The sequence below is a fragment of the Sciurus carolinensis genome, chromosome 14 (assembly GCF_902686445.1).
Source record: "Sciurus carolinensis chromosome 14, mSciCar1.2, whole genome shotgun sequence".
Lineage (NCBI taxonomy): Eukaryota > Metazoa > Chordata > Mammalia > Rodentia > Sciuridae > Sciurus > Sciurus carolinensis.
The window spans coordinates 77,888,795-77,913,460 of record NC_062226.1 but is presented as its reverse complement, the minus strand read 5'-3'; the positions used below and the strand labels follow the sequence as shown (position 1 = coordinate 77,913,460).

The 24,666-nt window shown below is 34.9% G+C and overlaps 1 protein-coding gene across 1 annotated transcript in view; it reads right to left on the bottom strand.

Moving 5' to 3' along the window:
• Vps13a (vacuolar protein sorting 13 homolog A) overlaps positions 1-24,666 on the bottom strand; it is a 268,516-nt gene that overhangs the window by 202,827 nt on the left and 41,023 nt on the right. Inside the window, 2 exon segments of the mRNA XM_047525841.1 lie at positions 7,566-7,680; positions 7,767-7,953. Of these exon segments, the coding sequence (XP_047381797.1) occupies positions 7,566-7,680; positions 7,767-7,953 (302 nt within the window).

The following is a 24,666-nucleotide window of genomic DNA, read 5'->3' as shown; positions in this document are numbered from 1 at the left end:
GGTACTGTGGCATCTCTGATAACCTGAACAATGCAGATTCAAGTAAAATCTCTTAAAATCAGGATGAAAAGTAAGATGAAATATAGGGATGAATACAGATGGAAAGATCATCAAATTCTGACAATCATCCCATGAGCTTGGAACTTATAACACAAAACTGACTCAAAACACAGATGCTCACATTCCCCCCCTCCCCGCAATGATTTGGATTCAAACACAGATGGTATAATTTTACTCAAGTTTATTTGCTGGGCTAAGTCATAAGAAGCACCCAGAAAGGACAATCTGACCCTCAAAACCCTCCAGATTCTACCTGTTAAGCAAATTTCTCTATCTTCATCTTCAATCTAATGGTTCCTCAATCCAAATGATCTATCCCTGTATTCCTCCTGCCTCCACAATCTATGTCCTATACTCCCTGGAAATCCTATGCTTCACTTTCAATGAATCTTTTTTTTTCTAAACATTCTTTTTATTTGTTCTTTTTAGTTATACATGACAGTAGAATATATTTTGACATATCATATACACATGGAGTATAACTTCCCACTTTTGTGATGTGGAGTTTTACTGGGTACTGTATCATATAGGGATATAGAAAAGTTAGATCCAGGGGCTGGGGAGATAGTTCAGTCGGTAGAGTGGGTAGAGTGCTTGCCTTGTAAGCACAAGGCCCTGGGTTCGATCCCCAGCACCCAAAAAAAAAAGAAAAGTTAGATCCAATTCATTCTACTGAATTTCCTATTCCCATCCCCCTTTCTTCTCCCCACTCTACCTTCGCCAATTCAGTACCAGTGAATCCTTTCCTAATGTGAGGACACAATGATCTACCTCCCTAGGTTGCTTTCAATAGAAAGGAAAAGTGCAAATGTTAAACCTACTTATGTCTTTCCCTTTTTTCTCATATTTATAACAAAATCCTCTGTTCAATATGCCATCATTTTTTTGCGTAATCGAGATTGTGCCTCTCTAACATCACTCTCCACCTCAAACTCACTACATTAGAATCAGTTTTCTGCACCTTCAAATTCTTTCCCAAGTTAGACTCTTGAGTTGATTGCTGCCTCAAAAGTTCTTCTTATCCTCTGAGAAAATTGAATCTTATGTCAATTTTTCAAAGAGTTCTTCTCTGGCACAATCACCAAAACTAAATCAGGACATCCATCATTCTCATTTCCTTCATAGCATTTGCTCCTATTATCAACTTATTTACTCACTCAACTCCAATTCACCCTTTTGCCTGCTCTATGAAAGTGGACCTTAGCCCCTTCAATGCTTTTCTTTTACCAACTAGAACTGAAGATGAGACAGAATAAAGGAGAGATTATAAGAGGAAAGGGTATTACTTCTGGGTTCCAGTGCACTACCTCAGCAATATTCTGCAACAATGCAGCTTTCACCAACACCAGGCAGAGGCAGCACAACAGAATCCAACAGCCAGTATCTTCCTATAGAACCGTTCTCCTCAGATGGTTTCAGGGCAGAATTCATGTAAGGGGATGCCTGAATACCTTTCCCTATCACCTAAGGACAGATTTCTAGAACATTCAGAGAGTAGGTTCCAGCAAGTTTTACCAGCATGGCACTACAGTGTCTTCTCTGACATCCCATGAGTCATTGTTGTGCCTTCCTCTAATAAGGTCTAGATGTCAATCCTCAGGGAAAACGGGGATAACTTTCTGGGGAACATTACTTCAACACTATAAACCCTATAACTACGTTTCCTATATTCTTCAAAGTAACTCTTTGGAGGAGGGTCACTGGAGATGGAAATGTCCCTGATGTTTCCAAGAGAAGTCACATAAGGTCAGCAAGACTCTGACCTATCTTGGCATATGGCACACTGGCAGAAGAAAACTAAAGAGCCAAGAGACTTTACACACGTCCCCAAAGAATCTCAGCTGACTCTTAACAGTAGATAGGAACAAGGTCAGTTGACTAACTTGGTCTTAGAACCTGGCAAGAAAGAACAGCCTAAGCACAGTCCTACAGGGACATTTAAAAGGAAAAACAATGTTTTTTTTAATGTAATTTAAAGTGTACACTTGTGTCAGCCCTACCAAAAGTAAGTAAAGCTAGAGGTTATAAAGGAAGGGTTCCTGTATGGGAGTGCCTAATAATAATGATCACAAAGTACTCTAGAATTGCGAGTCTGTCCTGAGTTAATTTGAGCCTGATCTCTTGGACCTACAAATCTTCCTAACCTCCTACATTGATAAACTCAATGTGTTTTTTCACTGATATTATTATGAGTTACTATCTTCATGGTTTTCAGAGACTGGCTCAAATAATTGTTTTTGTGCTAATTGTTCACAAAAAACTAATGCTTTGTCTTATTTACTGTCTTAGAATGATCCCTGTCCTATGTATGCCTTGTCTAGACACCTGTCATCTGCACCTGTGGACCTCTGGACTGCTCTGATGCTGAATACCCTTAATTGTCCATGCCCCACCTGATAGAAAACAAGGACTCTAGGCAGATATCATTGCCCATATTTCCATAAAAATGGAATGTAGAAATTAACAGTGGGGATATGAAAGAGTGGTTCACTTTATGCTTTGAATACAGTCTTTGCTGCTCTGCCACTGTAACTTATTTTTATGTTTTTTTTAATTTCTTTTTAAGTGTTGACAGACCTTTATTTTTATTCACTTATTTATATGCAGTGCTGAGAATCAAACCCAGTGCCTCACACATGCTAGGCAAGCGCTCTACCACTGAACCCAACCCCAACCCCTGCAATTTATTTTTAAAATGGTTGTTTCTTTCTCTTCTCTTCCTACTCCTTCCTAATCTCTCCTCCTCCCTAATCTCAGGGGAAACAGGATTACCTTTCTTCCCCATTTTAGGCAGATTTATCTAAAATGTACACACCCACCATAGGAAGGAAGTAATTCAAACATTGGGGATGGCACCAGAAGATCTCAGAAATGACTATCTCCCAAATTAACAAATGAAGTACAACTCCAACAGAGAACAACCATGGAATGTAGCCTTTGAATCACCTCATTAAAAGCCCCCTTTTCCTGCAGATGGACAGGATCACAGAATCACAGCCTCTGAGACTCCAAGGAGTCCCCTGTGTTTCTCCTTTGCTACCGAAGCAATAAGCCTTCTTTTTACTTTTCCTCAAAAAACAAAAACCAAACAAACAAATTACTCTTTGGAGGATACAAACAATTCATCATTACAGTTAATGATTATAATAAATTTCACCTGTTCAAATTACTGTGTGGCCTCTCTAGATGAGACCCACACAGCATTTATCATAATTTTAAGGTAAATTACTCTGAGTTTTATATCACCCTTAACTATCAGATATAAAATCTATCAGGAGGTAAGAATTATTTCTATTTTGATCATTGCTATGTACCTCAAAACCTAGCATAGTGTCTGATAAACAGGTTTTGGATAAATATATAATTGAAAAGACTAAAGAAAATGGATCACTGTGATCCTACCAGAGAATCCTATAGTTCAAAGGGAACCCTTAACAAAAGGTCATTAACATGCTTTCCTGACAGAAAAAGGGTAGCTATGTGTGTGTGATCCCCACTTAAAAAGGAAAATAAAAAGACATAGAAAAACTGAATAAAATAACACAAAAAAGAAACCATGATACAGAGGAAGAAAATGAATAGAAGCTAATGTAACAAAAGAAGAAAGGAGGAAATGAAGGAAGAAAGCAAAGAACATAAACAGATAGCTATGTAACAAACATGAGTATCTTTCAATATAGGTAAATTTAACTATCTAGAAAAAAATCCAAAACACATTAAATTTTAAAAATTAAGTTTAAAAACATTTTATAATAGCCTTCCATTTTTTCATAAAATTAACTATTCTAAAAAACAATAAATGTTACTAGCAGTATAAAGAAAAACCTACTGGAAGAACAGACTTCAAATTATAATGATTATGTCTAGAAGGCAAAATACTACAGTTTCACTTCATAAGATGTTCTATAACGTGAACTTTATATGCTGCATATTTATTGTTTTAGCAATTTAAAAAAGAATATAATAAAAACTTAGAAAAAATCTAAATCTGATGTGTGGGTTTCAAACACAACATTTTTAACTATGAGTAACTATATATAAACAGGAACTGACTAAAGAGTTTTAATTTTACATTTTTGGCTTCTATTACGTATGAAACATACCAATACATAGAATTTGAAATACAAATGGAATTTGAGACTCTAACAAAAACACAGGGATAAATACAAACCCTATAGTTTCTAGAATTAGGATATTTGTCCACAATGTAATTTTAAATTTATTCAGATGCAAAAAATAATGGGCAAAAAAAGAGTAAAATTCAGAGAAAAAAGATATTACATACAGACTAACTATAATAAAAAGTTGCTCCCCCACCCTTTAGGCTGCAGTCATTTCTCCGCCTCCCAACTTCTTGTCAGTCTGTGAACATCCTAGCTAGCTATTGGTTCATCAGTAAGCTTGCAAGTATCCTTCTCCGTGATTGGTCCTGTTAACCCCTGGAATTTGACTGCTTAAAGATAGCTCCCCGCCATTTTTTTCATGCTTTTCTCTCTCTCTCTCCTCTCCTAGCTTTCATGCTCTGTCCTCCATTTCTCTCTCTCTCTTGCATGCACACCCTTTCTCTTTTCCTCTCCTTTTTTCTCTTACCCTGCAGGGAGACACTCTGTTTGCTTAATAAACTCCCTTATATGAGTTCCCAGGTCCAGAGTGGTTTTTGGGTTCTTAAACTAACAAAAATATATTTGGACAGTTAGAAATTTCCTAAAGGTCTTATCAAAACATGGGATGAGGACTGGGGTTGTGGCTCAATGGCAGAGTGCTTGTCTAGCATGTGTGAGGCACTGGGTTTGACTCTCAGCACTGCATAAAAATAAATGAATAAAATAAAGGCCTATCAACATCTAAAATATATTAGAAAAAATAGAATGGTTTCTTTATTTACTTGGCTCAAATATTTTCTCTTAAGAAACAAAACCAAGGAGAATGGCAACATACATTTCATTTATACCAACAAGAATTAAGTGAATATAATGAAAACAGTAGGAGAAAAGTAAGAGTTTCATGTCAGATTTTGTAACAACCAAAAAATAGATTTTCAGCAATGTAGGTAAAGTCTCCCTTTATATTCTTGAAGCAAAACTTTGAAATATGAACTAGGTCAGGAACCATTAATTAGGTGAATGGAATTCAGAGATTTCATAAATGTCAGGAAAAAAATGCACCTTTTTGTTAAACTAATGTTGACATTTAGAATCTCTTGTATCTGTGACTTCATTACCTACAGAAATCACATCATTTATTTTTATGCCATAGCACAGTTGTCAAAAAAAATCTTAAAATAAAATTTAAACTTGCCACTATTTCAAATTTATAGTATTTTTTGAAGTAGTTAATTTTTGTTTTTTTTTAACCCATAAATAAGGCAGATACGTCACTATTATCACAAATATGTTATTTTAAAAAATATTTTGAAATGATTTTAATACAATTTATTTTCTCAAAATCACCATTACTTTAACAAAGGATCTGCAGACTCAAACTGTCACATGACACAGAAAAGATTTAAAACACCTTAGCAGGTAAGTGAATCCAGTCAAATGACACTGAATATTACCCAAAAAAATTAAATCCATTCACCCAAAGCCTCAAAGTGAAAATTCAAACACACAACCAAAGAAAAAAAATACACAAATTTAGCAAGACGAATCTTAACAAAGTTTAGTCTTAACCAGTTTCCAAATTCTAGTAATACAGATGAACAGGTAACACAGACTTACTCTTCTGAGTAGAAGCAACAAAAAATGTTGGATATGAAACAAAACAAATGACAACAACAAAAAAAAATTAAAATACTGAGAATTGGCAAGCCAAAAATCAAATTAAAAGGGAAGTTTAAGAAATTTAAGTTGAACACAGAAAAATTTTATCCTGAGACTATTTTCTCTTCTTTACTTTTTTTTCCACAGAAAAGGTGACAGATTTATTAAAGGCATACTACGCAGTGGAGAATCACATTTAAATGAGGTGCTTTACTTTGTAAGGAGTATCTTAGGTGATGGAATATATTTTTAAAGTTTTTTTTTTTTTTTTTTTTTGGTTTTTTAGACTTTAAATTTTTTTCTTTGTTTTTTAAACTTTTTAGATTTTTTTTTATTTCTTACAGACTGCATTTTGATTCGTTGTACCCTGAGACTATTTTCTATACCTGGTTTACATAATAATTCATTTTCTTAGTCTCTCAGAACAGAGGACAGAAAATGAAGATAAGAAGTATAATAGGAATTCTCCTCACAAATCTGGAACCAAAGGACACCTACTACTCAGAGTGAGAGGAATCTAGAAGTTAAGCCTTCCTCTCCCTAAAACAGATCCACAGAGAAATGTATAGAATGGCTCTGAGAAAAATTAGGAGAAAGGTGTCACAGCCCAGGTGCACTGTAACCATAAATCAGCATTCAAGTAATTATGTAGCCCAACAACAGTCCAGAACATCCCAAGCACTCAATTTAGTTAAAGTGGTGCTACCAACATATCCAAATACCAGACAGAAAAAAATAATTTCTCAAGAAAAAAATGAGCAGTTTACAATTTAAAATTACCAAGCATAAAAAGACACCACTTGCCAGGTACAGTGGCACATGCCTGTAATCCAGTGGTTCAGGAGGCTGAGGTAGGAGGATCACGAGTTCAAAGCCAGCCTCGACAAAAACAAGGCACTAAGTAACTCAGTGAAGACCCTGTCTCTAAATAAAATAAAATAAAAAACAGGGCTGGGGATGTGGCTCAGTGATCAAGTGTTCCAATACCAACACTAACTAAATAAATAAACAAGTCACCATTTACCAATAAAAGTCATTAAGAAACGTAAAACAGGAGAAGATGGGAGAAAAAGAATCAATAAAATTTCACATAAATAAACTATCAGAAAATAGAATTAGTTGGTGAGAAAGAATATAAAATACCTATGATGTTTAAAGCAATAGAAGACAAGTTTAAAGATAATCATGGAAAACACAAAACTAAAAAAAAAAAAAAAAAAGATGAGATTTTAAATATATTAAAACAGAATTCCTAAAATGAAAAATATAATTACTGAAAGTAAACCTAATAGAAAGGTTCAATATCAATTACACATGGTTGAAGAAAGACTCAGTAAATCATAGAAAATCACAGAAGTCATCACCATAATGAGCTATCATTTTAAAAACCAAATCTATAAAACTTTAAGCCTTCCTATAAAGTATAAAAAAGGATGGAACTTTTATTTTCTGAGGCCAATATATCAAACTCTGGTAAGGAAATGACAGGCTGAAATGAATGTCATAAACAGAGAGTCAAATATCCTAAAAAAAAATTCCATTTAACTTAAATGTGGTTACTAATTTTGAAATTCTTGAGTGTAAAAAATTATTGATACACGTCTTTCAATAGAAAAAAACAAATAATTTCTATTAAACTGTATTCATTCTAAAAATTAATTAAAACTTTACCAAGATCATGTTAACATAAATAAAAATATAAATATGGAATCATATTTAATTTATTGATTTTAATTCATTTACCTGTTGCTGTCTTATCACGAAATTCTTCAAGTTTTGTTAAAGTTGCTGAAGTGAGTTGTGCTAGATGTACCTCTTTTGGAGGTCTGAAGAATTCCATTATACTATTCACTGTCCTCTGTTAAAATAAGCATCATTAACATGAAGCACAATCTCAAGGCAAACTGAATTATATTAAAAATCAATAACAGAGAAAATGCTTACTGCATCATATATCATTTCTAAAGGTTCAGCTTCTATGATACACCTCTGAGAAACGGTTTCATCTAATGGATTTATCTCAAATATAATCTGGAAGAGTGATGTACCATCTAATGAAGACAGGAGGCGGGGTTTTTTTGAATTATCTGGTAAGCCAGTAATATGAAATGAATCTATTTTGGTTTCAAATCTGTATGACAAAGGATAGGACAAAAATTAGGAATCAACACAATTTCAAACAATTTTTGTAATTAAAAATGATAAAATAAAAATTAGTAACAACAATTTCACTTTGTATTTCCTACAACTCTAGTCCATTCACATAAAAGAAAATATACAATGATTCCTCTGAATTCATATACCCTATTTCACAAAGATTCATATTCACATATTGATTCCTATGTAAAAAAGCTAATGATAAGCTAATACTTGGTGTACTTACTGATAAAATCTAAAACTAAAATAGCAATAATTTCCTATAATGTATAATCAATGTAAAATTAAAAAGTCATAGCTAACACAATTTTATGAGCATTTTCTATTCTAATATTTAAAATAAACAATTAAAAACCAAGCAGAATGCAGAATTTCTAAAATGACTATGTGGGGAACTCGGCAACCCATCTCACAAGGGATTAACCATGAAGCAAGTGGTGAAAATTGGGGTCTCTGGAAATCAACCTAAGGGCACACTGCAAACAAATAAAACATTTATTCAGGAAAATCTGCCAAAACTGAATAATAACAGGAAGAGTATGTGGCATGAGGGCAACAATCACCTCCCACTTCCAGTCCCACACTGCATTACAGAAGGTAATAAACAGATGGATGCTGCTAAATTGGGGGCTCTTCTTCCCTCAGCCCCAAGTTTAAGGTACAACTTCACCTCAGGAAGAACAGGCAGCCTTTCTCATCCTTCCCCCAGCTACACATTACAAAAGCTCTATTCCAAACAGGCACTGTCACGAGAACTAGGGTTCCTTTTCTTCCCATTCATGAGCAAAGATTTTGACCCAGAAGCCACACTCCATGAAGAGGTTCATGAATACTGCCCCTCCACCATTTTGCTCCTAAAGGATAAGTTCCATTCTGAAAGAGGTAAGCAGAACCCTCCAGTGAAGCTGATACAGCAAAGGTGTCACTCTGGAAGAAGTAGGTTTGATAGGCCTGACTGCAAACTCCACATATGCAATTGAGGTTCTATGTCAACAGTAGAGGCAGAATGAAAGGACTGGTAGCTCCACCTGCTGGGGCTGACATTATTTATAACACAGCAAAGAGAATTCATGCTTAAACATGTAGGTGAAAACAACAGCAGCATATCTTCATCCAATAGTAGCAACAAGTAAAATGGCAGACCAACCAGTAGTTTAATGAAGAGAATGGGGAAAAGAGAGCTAGTAGGTTCTTTCTGGGATCATACTCGTTACAATATGGAAGTCTGTGTGCACATGCTAGGCTGCATTCACTAAGGAAAATTACAGCAAGATTATAATAAGACTTGTATCAATAAAGGCAAAACTCATACAGGCTCAAGGTGCTTAAGGACAAATTCTATCAATCATTCAATAATAATAGCCTAACTCAGGAAAGACTCCTATTATTAAGAAAGGAGAATTAACAAATTCACACTCACCCCTGGTGGTCCACAGATCCAGGCCTAGATCTTTGCTGTTCCAAAGAAGAAATTCATGAACTACTAGTCCCTAGCTGAACATAGAAGAGTAAACTTGAACTGTGTAAGTAGCCTCTATGCCACATACAGATTCATAGTAAGTATGAATATTTTACTGGCTTGGGGGTCTTAAGCACAACCTTCAATCAGTAAGTAGCTTGTGCTTACATGGGGACAACCTCTAGAAAGGCAGGCTAAAAGATATAAATCAGGAAAATAAAATCAGCAGTGACACTCGAGCTTTGCAGACTAGTCCAGTCAACTCAACAACATAAACAAATGACTAAAACAATAAGAGGTCAACATGTGAGTTGGTAGACATCAGATTTCAGACACTATTATCTAAAACACTGTTTTGACCACAAAATTGTAAGATAAGCAAGTAACGTAAGAAAAGTGTTACTCAAACATAATAAAAAAATACCAGGCAAAAGACTATCTTTGAAGGGGCCTAAATGCTTAATTGGATAAAGACTTCAAAGCACCCATTACCAATATATTCAAAAAACTAAAGGAAAACATATGTAATACATTAAATAAAGCTGTAACAATAACCAATCAAAATATCAATAAAGAGAAAAATTACTTTTTAAATGGAAAATCTGGAGTTCAGTACAATAAATGAAATGCAAAAGTTTTACAGAGGTTCAACAATACATTTGAGCTTGGAGAAAAAGAATCAATGAACTGAAGATAAATCTAAGGATATAGAAAGAAAAGAATATGAACAATAATGAACAGAGCTTCAGAGCAATGTGGAAAGCATCAAGCACATCAACTAAGGACAATGAGAGAACTGGAAAAAGACAGAAATGGAACAAAAGAAATTTGAAGAAATAAGATTGCAAATTTCTCAAACTTGATGAAGAACACTAATCTCCATATCTAAAAACTTCAATAAACTCTAAACAGTATAAATACAATGAGATTCACACCCAGACACATCACAATTAAAACACTAAATGACAAAGAAAAATCCCAAAAGCACCAAAACCAAAAATGATTCATAATATATATAGAAACCACAATAAGAAATAAAAGCAGACATTCTCATCATAAACAATGGAGGTGAGCAGGCAGTCACACAGCACACTGAAAGTACTGAAACGCTTGTCAAGCTGGGCATGTAGCTCAGTGGTGGAGTGCTTGATAGTATATGAGAGGCCATGCATTCAATCACCAGCACTGAGGAGGGGACGGAAGGAAAACACTTGTCAACCAAGAGTACTAAAACAGCAAAATTGTTTTTCAAAAATGAAAGTAAGGTTTAAAACATTTCAAGAAAAAAAAAAAAAAAACTCATATTCATTTCTAGCAAACCTAGCTTATAAGAACTAGATGGAAGTTGTTTAGGATGAAAAAAGTTAGTATTAGACAGTAATGTGACTGACAAGGAAAAAAGGAGCTTGTGTAAAGGTAGTTACATAGGTAATGACAAATGACAGCATAATTATATTATTGTTTTTCTATGTTTCTTTTATATTATTTAAAAATAACTGCACAAAGCATTATCCATAAAATTATATTTTGGAACCCATTACAGAAAGAAAAGTAATTAATTAATAATTATGCAAAAGCAGAGGATAGGAATAAAGTTACATTGGACAAAAAAATTTATACCAGATGGTAACTGGAACATACGGGGAAAAATAAAGAGAATTATATCAGTAGATAAGGTCAATATTAAACAACAATAGCAAAAAAAATTAATACATTTACTCATTACTATTCATTCTTCACAAAGCTTTTAAAAATGATATGATTATATAAGGTAAAAATTATATAATGTGTGCATATAGAGAGATATACGTATATAAAATGCAGTATCATCTTTAGAAATAATACTGTGAAAATAGGGGAAAGAGAATGGTTTTACATAGGAATAAAGTTTTTCTATCTGACTAAAGTTAGTACAAACTTGAAGTAAATTTTTAAAAGTTAAGATATATATTGTGAGCCCCAACACACCATCTAAGAAATTAATTCATAAAAATATTTCTAAATTTTTAAGGAATTAAAATGGTACACTAAAAAAGGCAATGGAATGTGGTAGGCAAAGGAGGAACACAGGAACAAAATAATCATGAGAAATAAAGAAAACTAAAAGCAAAATTGCATACATAAATTCAACCATTCTAATGATATCATTAAAAGTTAGCCAGGTCCAGCATGCTTGTAGTCCCAACTACTCAGGAAACAGGTAAGAGGATCCACTTGAGCCCAAGAGTTGGGAGGCCAGACTGGGTAATACAGCGAGACCCATAGCACCTCCCCTAAAAACAAGTTACTGAGTAATATCATATAAAATGGCAGAAAAAAGCATTCAAAGAATCCTTCCACTAAAGCAACTAGAAGCTAGCAAAGACGGACAAAAATCAACATTTTTGGAACTATAGAACTACTTTTAAAAAATAAAAAACTTTTAACAAACAGGAAAGTGCTTAATAAAAAAGGAAATTGGGTTTCAAAAACAAAGCATTGTGGCATTTTTGCTCAACTATCTACCACTCCCCATTTTCCAACAGGGAGGAGGCCATGGGGACATTGGCTCATATTCCTAGTGTGGCTTACTGATGCCAAAGGGCTACAGGAACTTTGTTCTTCGGACACTTCTATAATGTTCTAATCTATCTGGAGGTTCCCTAAGATACCAGCACAAAGGATGACCTTCATTTCACTCTCCCACCATCCAGGCAGAGGCAGTATCTGCCCCAAAATTTAAAGAAATGCACAAATCATAGATGCCAGGACATGGAACAATGGATACAGAAAGCACCAAACAGACCCAAGAATGTGGGAACAAGAAGGCTGAAAAGAAAGTTTTTAGAGGGAATAAAGTCTCGAAATTCTCACTGAATGTACCGTGGAAACCAAAGAGCAACACTTAAGCCCAGAATCAGAGACATTCTAAGAAAGACCTGACAAAACAGATTAGCAGGTCTAGTGAAACTGTAAGCTGCATACAAGGAGGAGGTGCATACAAAGAAAGAGTTATAGGTAGCCTGGCACAACATTAAGAAACGTCAGGGCTCAAAGTGAAGCTGGATGAGTATTTAACTTTGTTTCCTTTTCAACCCAGGCATTTAAAGAAATCTCTGTCAAGTCACTATCTCACCACCTAAGATAATGAAGCAAACTTCAGTATCCACACAGGACACAGAACAGAATCCTTTCAAAAAGAGCTGGGAAAAGTTATGGCATTAGTTTCTCAGGGCTGTCATAAAATTATCACATACTGAAAGACTTAAAAATCTGTTCTTTCACAGATCTGAAGATTATAAATCTAAAATTAAGATGCCAGTAGTCCTTTTGCCTTGTTGCACCCTTGAAAGTGACGTGGGTCACCAACAGCTCTACTGGAGCCACCCACAAAAATTCAGCCAGGGTTCTGGTTCTTGCCGCGTTGTATGCTCAAACTGGCAAGATCTGATCCAGAAATACAGCCTTAACATGTGCCAGCAGTGTTTCCATCAATACATGAAGGATATAGGCTTCATTAAGTTGGACTAAGTGATCTTCCTCGAATGGATTGCCCAAGACAGCCTCCCAATGAAAGAACATGCTCGTTCTTTGTAAATAAAATAAAATTCTAAAAACCTCCCAAAAAAAGAAAAAAAAAGAAAAGAAAAAGATGTCAGCAGGACTGGTGATTGCTGATAATTACTGGCTTGGACATTCTGAATCTCTGCCACTGTTGCAATATGGTATTCTACTTTCATATCTGTCTTCATATTGTCTTCTTTCATCTTCCTTGTTTTTCCAACCTATGTCCAAATTCTCCTCTTCTCATAAGGACACAAATCATAAGATTAGGGTCAACATACCAATCTACCATAAACTGAACTTAATTTGATTACATCTGCAAAGACCCTACTTCCAAATAAGGTTATATTCACAGGTACTGAGAGTTAAGATTTGACATAGCTTTTGGGGGAACACAATTCTATCCATTATAGGCAGTAAACACATGGAAAATAACAGCCCTCAAGAATCACCAATAAGCCGGGCATGGTGGTGCACACCTGTAATCCCAGTAGCTTGGGAGGCTGAGGCAGGAGGACTGAGAATCCAAAGCCAGCCTCAGCAACTTAGTGAGGCTCTATGCAACTCAGTGAGACCCTATCTCTAAATATAATACAAAAATGGGCTGGGGGTGTGCTCAGTGGTTAAGCACCCCTGGGTTCAATTCCCGGTACCAAAAAGGGAAAAAAAAAAAAAAAAAAAAAAAAAAAATCAACAATAGTAAATCCTAGTGATGGGGGGAAATAAAATAAAATGTCAAAAGTTACCCAAGTATTATTCAAAGCACTAAGTTTTGTACAATAAATTTATAAAGTATACACAGAAAGTGGAGGCCTAGACATTGAGCTTACTAAGCAAAGACATTAAATATACTATATTCAATATGCTCAAAGAGCTAAAGGAAACCAAAACAAAGAACTAAGGAAAATATCAAGAATGTGGGGGGCAGGGTGAAAGTCTGGAAGTTAAAAGTACACTGGACAAAATGAAAATTCTTCCAGTTTCAATAGCAACTCTGGACAGCCAAAGGAAAGAACCAGTGAACTTGAATACAGGACAGCTGAACACACTGAATCTGAGGAGAAAAATGAACAGTACCTCAAGTGAGAGACCATCAACTGGACCAACATATACATTATGGGAGGCCCAGAAACAGAAGAGAAAAAGAAAGGGACTTAAAAATATTTGAAGAAACAAGCCAGGCACAGTGGTACCTGCCAGTAATTTCAGTTACTCTAGAAACTGAAGCAGGAGGATCACAAGTTTGAGGCCAGCCTCAGCAACTTAGGAAGAGTTTGTCTCAAAATACAAAAGAAAAAGGACTCAGTGGTAAAGCACTCCTGGGTTCAATCCCATGTGTGTATGTGTGTGTGTATATTTAAAAAAACAATGGTCAATATCATAAGACACAAAGCTACACATCCAAGAAGCTCAAAGAACTCCTAAGACACACTCAAGGAGATTCACACAAAGATACATTATAATCAAAACTGTCAAAAGCCAAAACAAAGAGAAAATCTTGAAAGCAGCAAAAGCAACTCATCACATACAAAGAGATAATTGACAAATTAACAACTAATTTCTCATCAGAAACCATGGAGGCCAAAAGGCTGAATGAAAAAATAAAAAATGTCATCGAAGAATTCTATATCTGGCAAAAATATCCTCCTCAAATGAAGGAGAAATTAAGACATTTTTGGATTAACAAAAACTGAGTTTGTCAATAGTAGACCTGCCCTATAAAACAGGCTAAAATGAGCCTTTCAGACTTCAATGAAAAGGAACTAAACAGTAATCCAAAGTCACATGAAAAAATAAAAAAACTCTTAGGAGATAACAACACAGGTAAATATAAAAGTCAGTATCTGATTTTTGTTGTTGTTTCTAACACCTCTTTTCACTTCCTCTAGAATGTAAAGACAAATGTATAAAAACAACTATAAATCTAAGTTAATGAGTACACAACAGATGAGGCAATTTTTTGTGAAAATAACATAAAGGGAAGAATGAAGTTGTACAGGAGGTAAAATTGTACATTACTGAAGTTAGTACCAATTCAAACACTTTCAACAGGTCTTAAATTAAGAATGTTAACTGTAATCTCTATGGTAGTCACTAACAAAAGAAATGAGAAGGCTAGGGATATAGCTCAGTGCTTGGCTAGCATGCACAAGGCCCTAGCACTATAAAAAAATAATAATAAATAAGAAAGGAATCATAAGGATACTCTATAAAAAATAAAAACAAAAGAAGAGAGTATTGATGAAAGTGAGGAGAGAGAAGGCATAAAACATGTAATAAAGAACAAAATGAAACAACTTTTCAACTGAATGAAACTGGGAAAATGGATGAAAAAATATGATAGAACTGCATACTGTCTACAACAGACTCAACCTATATCTAAAGACACATACAGTTTGAAAGTGAACAGACAGAAATATATATTATAAGCAACTTGTAACTAAAGGAGAGCTGGGTAGTTATACAAATTACAAAGTAAATCTTTAATTCGAAAACTGTTACAAAGAGAAAAAGATCATTATATATTGATTTAAAAGGCTCAATTAATCCAAAATATAACAATTATAAACATATACACACCAAACAACTGAACCTCAAAAATATATGAATCACACATTAACAGAATTGACAGGAATAAACAGCACTAGAACAACAGTCTTTTACACCCCATTTTCAATAAAGGAAGATTATCCAAACAGAGGAACAATAACATATAAAGAACCCGAATAACACTATAAACCAACGGGACATAACAGACACACATAAAACACCTCCCCCCCCAACAACAAAACACATTCTTTTCAAATACAAGTACGTGGAACATTTTTCAGGACAGACCATATATTTATAACACAAAACTTGACAAATTTAATAAGAAAGAAATTATACAATGAATTTTCTCTGATCACAGGGAATCAATCTAGAACTCAACAAAAGGAAAACTGAAAAATTCACAAATATGTGGAAAGTGAACAAAATATTCTTAATCAATGAATCAAAGAAGAAATTCTAAGATAAGAAAATAACTGAATAAATAAATGAATGCAAATGAAACATAACATGCCAAAACATGTAAGATGTATACAAAGCAGTGCTCATAGGGAAATCTCTCTCTCTAAACGCCTATTCAGATAGCCCCTGATTTATCATAGTGCAACAAGAGCACAAAAGTGGCTTCAAAAGAATCTTTTTCTGGGCTAAACATATATACAACTCGCAGTCAGCCAAGACATCAAAATGGTAAACAACTGATAACTCTACAGCATACTGTTTTGCAAGTGTTTTTGGATATCATGGTTTGTATCCCATCTTGTTACAAAATTTCCATCTGTGTCTCCAGTACCCATTTTACCTTTCTGTGTTTTACTTTCAGTACGATATTCACAAACTACATGAGATATAAAACAGGCTTTGTGTTGGATGCCTCTGCCGAATGGTAGGCTGACAAATGTATTGAGCATGTGTAAAGTAGTCTAGGCTAAGCTATGAGGTTTGGTAGGTTAGGTATGTTAAGTGCATTTTGACTTTTGATATTTTGAACATATGAGTATAGAGAGACTTAATTCCATTGCAAACTGAGGAGTATCCCTATTAAAAAAAGAAATACAGCTAGTCCCGTGGTCTCCATGGGAATTGGTTCCAACCTCCCCCACTCCCCACAAACCTTTGAATGCTCAATTTCTTAGATAAAAAGGCATAGTATTTGCATAACATACACACATCCTCCTTTGCATTTTACATTTAGATAGCTTATCATATCTGATGCAATGTAACTACTACATACACAGTTGTATACTGCATTGTGTAGGGAATAATTACATTGACTACATAGGGGTTGTGATCGTACAACATTATGATACACTAAATTCCACTAAATTGTACTCTTTAAAAGGATAATTTTATATTATGTAAATTTTACCTAAATAAAAAATATATACATTTTTAAAAGTTAATGGATGAGTAAACACCTACTTGCAAAAGAAATGATCTCAAATCATTAACTTCCTACTTAAATACACTACTAAAAAGAGCAAACTAAACCTAAAATAAGCTGAATGAAGAAAACAGTAGGATTTGAGGGTAAGTAATAAAAGAAAGAACAAAAAATAAAGAAAATCCACAAAGTCAAATTTAGGTTTTTTAAGAAATATTATCTGTAATACTTTGAGAAGTATTGGAATGAGTTCTTCTTTGAAGGTCTTGTAGAACTCGGCTGAGAATCCATCTGGTCCTGGGCTTTTCTTGGATGGTAGCTTTTTAATGGCTTCTTCTATTTCATTGCTTGATATTGATCTGTTTAAATCATGTATGTCCTCCTGGTTCAGTTTGGGAGGAGCATATGTCTCTAGAAATTTTGTCAATGTCTTCAGTAGTTTCTATTTTGTTGGAATACAGATTTTCAAAGTAGCTTCTCATTATGTTCTGTATCTCAGTGGTGTCTGTCGTGATATTTCCTTTTGCATCAAGTATTTTAGTAATTTGAGTCTTCTCTCTCCTCTTTGTTAGTGTGGCTAAGGGTTTGTCTATTTTGTTTACTTTCTCAAAGAACTAACTTTTTGTTTTGTCAATTTTTTGAATAGTTTCTTTTGTTTCAATTTAATTGATTTCAGCTCTGATGTTAATTATTTCCTGTCTTCTACTACTTGTGCTGTTATTCTGTTCTTCTTCTTCTAGGGCTTTGAGCTGTAATATTAGGTCATTTAGTTGTTGACTTTTCATTCTTTTCTGGAATGCACTCCATGCAATGAATTTTCCTCTTAGTACCTCTTTCATAGTGTCCCAGAGATTTTGATATGTTGTATCATCGTTCTCATTGACCTCTAAGAATTTTTTAATCTCCTCCCTGATGTTTTTTGTTATCCATGTTTCATTCAATAGCATATTATTTAGTCTCCAAGTTGGAGTAATTTGTTGGAGTAATTTGCCTTTTTTATTCTGTCATTGATTTCTACTCTCAGTCCATTATGATCTGATAGAACACAAGGCAGTATCTCTATTTTTTGCATTTCCTAAGGGCTGCTTTGTGGCATAACACATGATCTATTTTCGAGAAGATTCCAAATGCTGCTGAGAAGAAAGTGTATCCGCTTTTTGATGGATGAAATATTCTATATATGTCTATTAAGTCTAGGTTATTGATTGTGTTATTGAGTTCTATGGTTTCTTTGGTTGGATTTTGTTTGGAAGATATATCTAGTGGTGACAGAGGTGCATTAAAGTCGCCCAGAATTATTGTGTTGTGGTCTATGTGATTCTTGAAATTGAGAAGGATTTGTTTGATGTACAGGGATGCACCATTGTTTGGGGCATAAATATTTACTATCGTTATATCTTCCTGATTTATGGTTCCCATAAGCAGTGTGAAATGTCCTTCTTTATCCCTTCTGACTAACTTTGGCTTGAAGTCCACTTTATCTGATATAAGGATTGAAACCCCCGCTTTTTTACTGAGTCCATGTGCGTGGTAGGTTTTTTCCCATCCTTTCACCTTTAGTCTGTGGATGCCTTTTTCTATGAGATGAGTCTCTTGCAGGCAGCATATTGTTGGGTCTTTCTTTTTAATCCATTTCTGCCAGTCTACGTCTTTTGATTGATGAGTTTAGGCCATTAACATTCAGGGTTATTATTGAGAAATGATTTGTATTCCCAGTCATTTGGCTTATTTTTGGTTTTTAAGTTGGCTTGGTTTCTCCTTTGAGTGGTTTTTCTCTAAGGTAGTTCCTCCCTTTGCTGACCTACATTGTTGTTTTTCATTTCCTCCTCATGGAATATTGTGTTGAGAACATTCTGTAGTGCAGGCTTTCTATTTGTAAATTCTTTTAACTTTTGTTTATCATGGAAGGATTTTATTTCATCTTCAAATCTTAAGGTTAGTTTTGCTGGGTATAGGATTCTTGGTTGACAACCATGTTCTTTCAGAGCTTGAAATATGTTGTTCCAGGCCCTTCTAGCTTTTAGAGTCTGGGTTGAGAAGTCGGCTGCTATCTGTATTGGTCTCCCCCTATATGTAATCTGATGCTTTTCTCTCACGGCCTTCAAAATCCTATCTTTATTTTGAATGTTAGGCATTTTCATTATAATGTGCCTTGGTGTGGATCTGTTGTGATTCTGTGCGTTTGGTGTTCTGTAAGTCTCTTGTATTTGATTTTCCATTTCATTCTTCAGGTTTGGGAAATTTTCTGATATTATTTCATTGAATAGGTTGTTCATTTCTTTGGTTTGTATCTCTGTGCCTTCCTCAATCCCAATAGTTCTTAAATTTGGTCTTTTCATGATGTCCCATAGTTCTTGGAGATTCTGTTCATGATTTCTCACCACCTTCTCTGTTTGGGCAACTTTATTTTCAAGATTAAATATTTTGTCTTCATTGTCTGAGGTTCTGTCTTCCAAGTGGTCTAGTCTGTTGGTGATGCTTTCCATTGAGTTTTTTATTTGGTTTATTGTCTCCTTGATTTCAAGGATTTCTGTTTGGTTTTTTTTTGAGAATCTCTATTTCTTTGTTGAAATGATCTTTTGCTTCTTGCATGTGCTCTTTCAGCTTATTAGTATTATCATTCATTGCCTGCATTTGCTCTCTTATCTCATCCTTTGCTTCGTGAATCATCTTAATCATGTATAATCTGAAGTCCTTTTCTGACATTTCTTCTAACATGCTGTATTCCAGGAAAGAGAAAAGGAGGGTACACTACCAAACTCATTCTATGAAGCTAATGTCACCCTCATACCCAAACCAGGAAAAGACACATCGAGGAAAGAAAATTTTAAACCAATATCCTTGATGAATATAGATGCAAAGATCTTAACAAAATATTGGCAAACCGTATCCAAAAACATATTAAGAAAATTGTGCAGCACGATCCAGTGGGGTTCATTCCTGGAATGCAAGGATGGTTCAACATTCGTAAATCAATAAACGTAATCCATCATGTCAACAGACTTAAGGATAAGAATCATATGGTTATTTCAATTGATGCAGAAAAAGGGTTTGACAAAATACAACACCCCTTCCTGCTCAAAACACTAGAAAAAATAGGGATAGTAGGAACATACCTGAAAATTGTAAAGGCTATTTATGCTAAGCCCATGACCAACATCATTCTTTTTTTTTTTTTTTTTTTTTTTTTTTTTTTTTGTGGTGCTGGGTATCGAACCCAGGGCCTTGTGCTTGCAAGGCAAGCACTCTACCGAGTGAGCTATCTCCCCAGCCCCCAACATCATTCTTAATGGAGAAAAACTGAAACCATTCCCTTTAAAAACGGGAACAAGACAGGGATGTCCTCTTTCACCGCTTCTATTCAACATTGTCCTCAAAACTCTAGCTAGAGCAATTAGGCAGACTAAAGAAATTAAAGGGATATGAATAGGAAAAGAGGAACTTAAGCTGTCACTATTTGCAGATGACATGATTCTTTATTTAGAGGATCCAAAAACCTCCTCCAGAAAACTTCTAGACCTCATCAATGAATTCAGCAAAATAGCAGGCTATAAAATCAACATGCATAAATCTAAAGCATTTTTATACGCAAGCGACGAAACAGCTGAAAGGGAAATGAGGAAAAACAACTCCATTTGCAATAGCCTCAAAAAAAAAATAAAATACTTGGGCATCAATCTAACCAAAGAGGTAAAAGATCTCTACAGTGAAAACTATAAAACATTGAAGAAAGAAATTAAGGAAGACCTTAGAAGATGGAAAGATCTCCCATGTTCTTGGACAGGCAGAATTAAATGGTCATACTACCTAAAGTGCTACACAGATTCAATGCAATTCCAACTAAAATCCCAATGATGTACCTTACAGAAATAGAGCAAGCAATCATGAAATTCATCTGGAAGAATAAGAAACCCAGAATAGCTAAAGCAATCCTTAGCAGGAAGAATGAAACAGGGGGTATCGCAATACCAGAACTTCAACTATACTACAAAGCAATAGTAACAAAAATAGCATGGTATTGGCACCAAAATAGACAGGTAGATCAATGGTACAGAATAGAGGACACGGGCACAAACCCAAATAAATACAGTTTTCTAATACTAGACAAAGGTGCCAAAAACATGCAATGGAGAAAAGATAGCCTCTTCAACAAATGGTGCTGGGAAAACTGGAAATCCATATGCAACAGAATGAAACTAAACCCATATCTCTCACCCTGCACAAAAATCAACTCACAATGGATCAAGGACCTTGAAATCAGACCAGAGACCCTGCATCTTACAGAAGAAAAAGTAGGTCCAAATCTTCACCTTGTTGGCTTAGGATCAGACTTCCTTAACAGGACTCCCATAGCACAAGAAATAAAAACAAGAATCAATAACCGGGATAGATTCAAACTAAATAGCTTTCTCTCAGCAAAGGAAACTATCATCAATGCGAAGAGAGAGCCTACAGAGTGGGAGAATATCTTTGCCACTCATACTTCAGATAGAGCACTAATTTCCAGAATATATAAAGAACTCAAAAAACTCTACACCAAGAATACAAATAACCCAATCAACAAATGGGCTAAGGATATGAACAGACACTTCACAGAAGAAGATCTACAAGCAATCAACAAACATATGAAAAAATGTTCACCATCTTTAGTAATAAGAGAAATGCAAATCAAAACTACACTAAGATTCCATCTCACCCCAATTAGAATGGCGATTATCAAGAATACAAGCAATAGTAGGTGTTGGAGAGGATGTGGGGAAAAAGATACACTCATACATTGCTGGTGGGGCTGCAAATTAGTGCAGCCACTCTGGAAAGCACTGTGGTGATTCCTTAGAAAACATGGAATGGATCTACCATTTGACCCAGCTATCCCACTCCTTGGCCTATACCCAAAGGACTTAAAATCAGCATACTACAGAGATGCAGCCACATCAATGTTCATAGCTGCTCAATTCACAATAGCCAGACTGTGGAACCAACCTAGATGTCCTTCAATTGATGAATGGATAAAGAAACTGTGGCATATATAAACAATGGAATATTACTCAGCTATAAAGAATAATAAAATTATGGCATTTGCAGGCAAATGGATGAAATTGGAGAATATCATGTTAAGTGAGATAAGCCAATCTCAAAAATCCAAAAGACAAATGATCTCACTGATAAGTGGATGATGACACATAATGGGGGGTGGGAGGGGAACAAGAATGGAGGAAGGAGAGACTGAATAGAGGGAAAAGAGAGGTGGGAGGGGTGGAGGGAGCGAAAAAAATAACGGAATCAAACATCATTACTCTATGTAAATGTATGAATATGTAAATGGTATGCTGTTACTCCATGTACAAACAGAAACAACATGTATCCCATTTGTTTACAATAAAAACAAATTTAAAAAAATATATATTATGCAGCTTATACTGTGAATCTGGGATCCAGACCAGAACTGGCTGATTCTGAAAATTATTTTCACTGGATGACACTATATGATTTTTTTCTTTGAGGTTTAGGAATTTGCACATCTATAGATTGAATTGTTCTTTTTTCTACTTCTCATTTATTCTCCTTCTTCTTGGGGAAATAAACAATATTTAAATTCATGTTCTAAATAAATACTTTATTTAATCCTTAAAAAAAAAGAAATATTATCAAAATTTATCTAGACTAAGAAAAATGAGAGAAGACTCAAATTACTAAAATCGAAAATGAAAGAGGACATTCCTACCCATCTAACAGAAAGAAAAAGAATCATAAGGTAGTACTATGAACTATATGCAAAGAAATAGGTCACAGATGAAATGGACAAATTACTAGAATGGTACAAACTACTAAAATTGGCTAAAAACGAGAAGATATCTAAACAAAAGAAACCATATTAGTAATTATAAACTCATAACAAAGAAAAGCTCAAGATTCAATAACTTCATTAGTAAATTCTACCAACAAACATTTCAATTAGAATTTCAAAAAATTCTTCACCAAGTTTATCAAAGAGGAAGGAACACTTTACAACTCATAACATGAGAACAGTATTTCCTTAATCAAAAAAAAAAAAAAGATGAAGATATCATAAGCAAAAGAAAACTATAGGTCAGTATATGACTACATATCTAAAAAAAAATTCAACTAAATAAAAGAAAACTCAACTCAGCAATATTAAAAAAAAAAGAGTTATACGTAAGACAAAATGGGATGTATTCCAGGAACATAAGGATCTTTTAGCATCTGAAAGTCAACTGTGGTAACACACTATATATCAAAAGAATAAAGAAGAGAATCATAGTCTCTGGGACCACAGTCCCTCCTGTTTCTCCTTTGCTATCAAAGCAATAGAAACTACTTTTTTTCCTTTTTCTCAAGCTGTATCCTCATTATTAGATTGGCATCAGGAATAAAGATCTAGTTTTCAGTAACAAATTTGGAATCCTAGGTGGGACCCAAAAGCAGTAAACCCCCCCACCCCCCCACCCCCGTTCCAGCTTTCTTGGGCAGGCCTGGCTCTCCAGGTAACCCCACTTTCATGCTGAGGATGTAGGTGGCTCAGAGAGACAACTGCAAGAGAGTTAGGAGACCGGTAAGTTTGCCTCAGGTCAAACAGGAGGAGATGTTCCTTTGAGTAAAGAGAGGGACTGAGGGACTGTCCCAGCAGCTGCTTAAGCTCCTTTTGTTTGGGGGAGGGGGGACTTCCACCTTCTCTCCCTGAATGGTAGGCAAGATGGAGGCTGCTCCATCTTGGTCCACTTTGAGAAAAAGAAAACTGAACTCAGTAAAGTTGTGACACCCTTGGCCATCTAGTAAGTCTCCCAGTGTACACAAAGAGACTCTAGATTCCACACTGTCTGGTTCCTCTTTGTGATCTTTAGCATCACTGGTATAGGAGTCACAGTTAAGTGGGACTCAAGAATCTAGGGATAAACTGGGAAGAGTGGCTCACACTCTTAATCCTGGCAGCTCAGGAGGCTGACAGGAGGATCACTAGTTCAAAGCCAGCCTTAGCAAAAGCGAGGAATTAAGCAATTCAGTGTAGACCCTGTCTCTAAATAAAAAACAAAAATAGGGCAGGGGATGTGGCTCAGTGGTCAAGTGTCCCTGAGTTCAAGCCCTGGTAACCTGCCACCCCACCTCAAAAAAAAAAAAAGAATCTAAGGATATTTGCTCCTTTCTGGTCTGCTTAGGTTCTTATCTGTTTGTTGGCCTTGGGTTTGGGAATTCCCTCTAGTTGCCTCTAGTTGTTCATATTTTTGTTTGTATCTGTTACTACCCCTTTTAAGATATGGGCAATACTGTGTTGATCCCATAGGTAGTCTCTTAGGAAAGAGCTTGGCTGATAGTAAAATAAAGACATTGCCAGATTAAAAACTACATTTTTAATGTTGTTTCTTTTACTGTGGCATAACTTCTGACCATTTTTGTATTTTTCTTTAGTGTTGTATGTTTCATTGGCATGCAGTTTTCTACTGAACATGTATTATAATTAATAAATAATATATTAATAATTCAAAAAATATACATCATGATACTGGAAAAAAAATAAGTTCCTAAAAACACAAAGTATACATTAAAGTTCAGTCTCACAGTGAAAAAAATATATATATATATTTTAATAAGGTTGAGTACCCCTTATCTGAAATGCTTGGGACTAGAAATATTTCTGATTTGGGATTTCCTTACATTTTTGAAAGCCTCCATATATACAAGATATCCTGGGGATGGGACTCAAGTCTAAACGTGAAATTTATTAATGTTTTTTA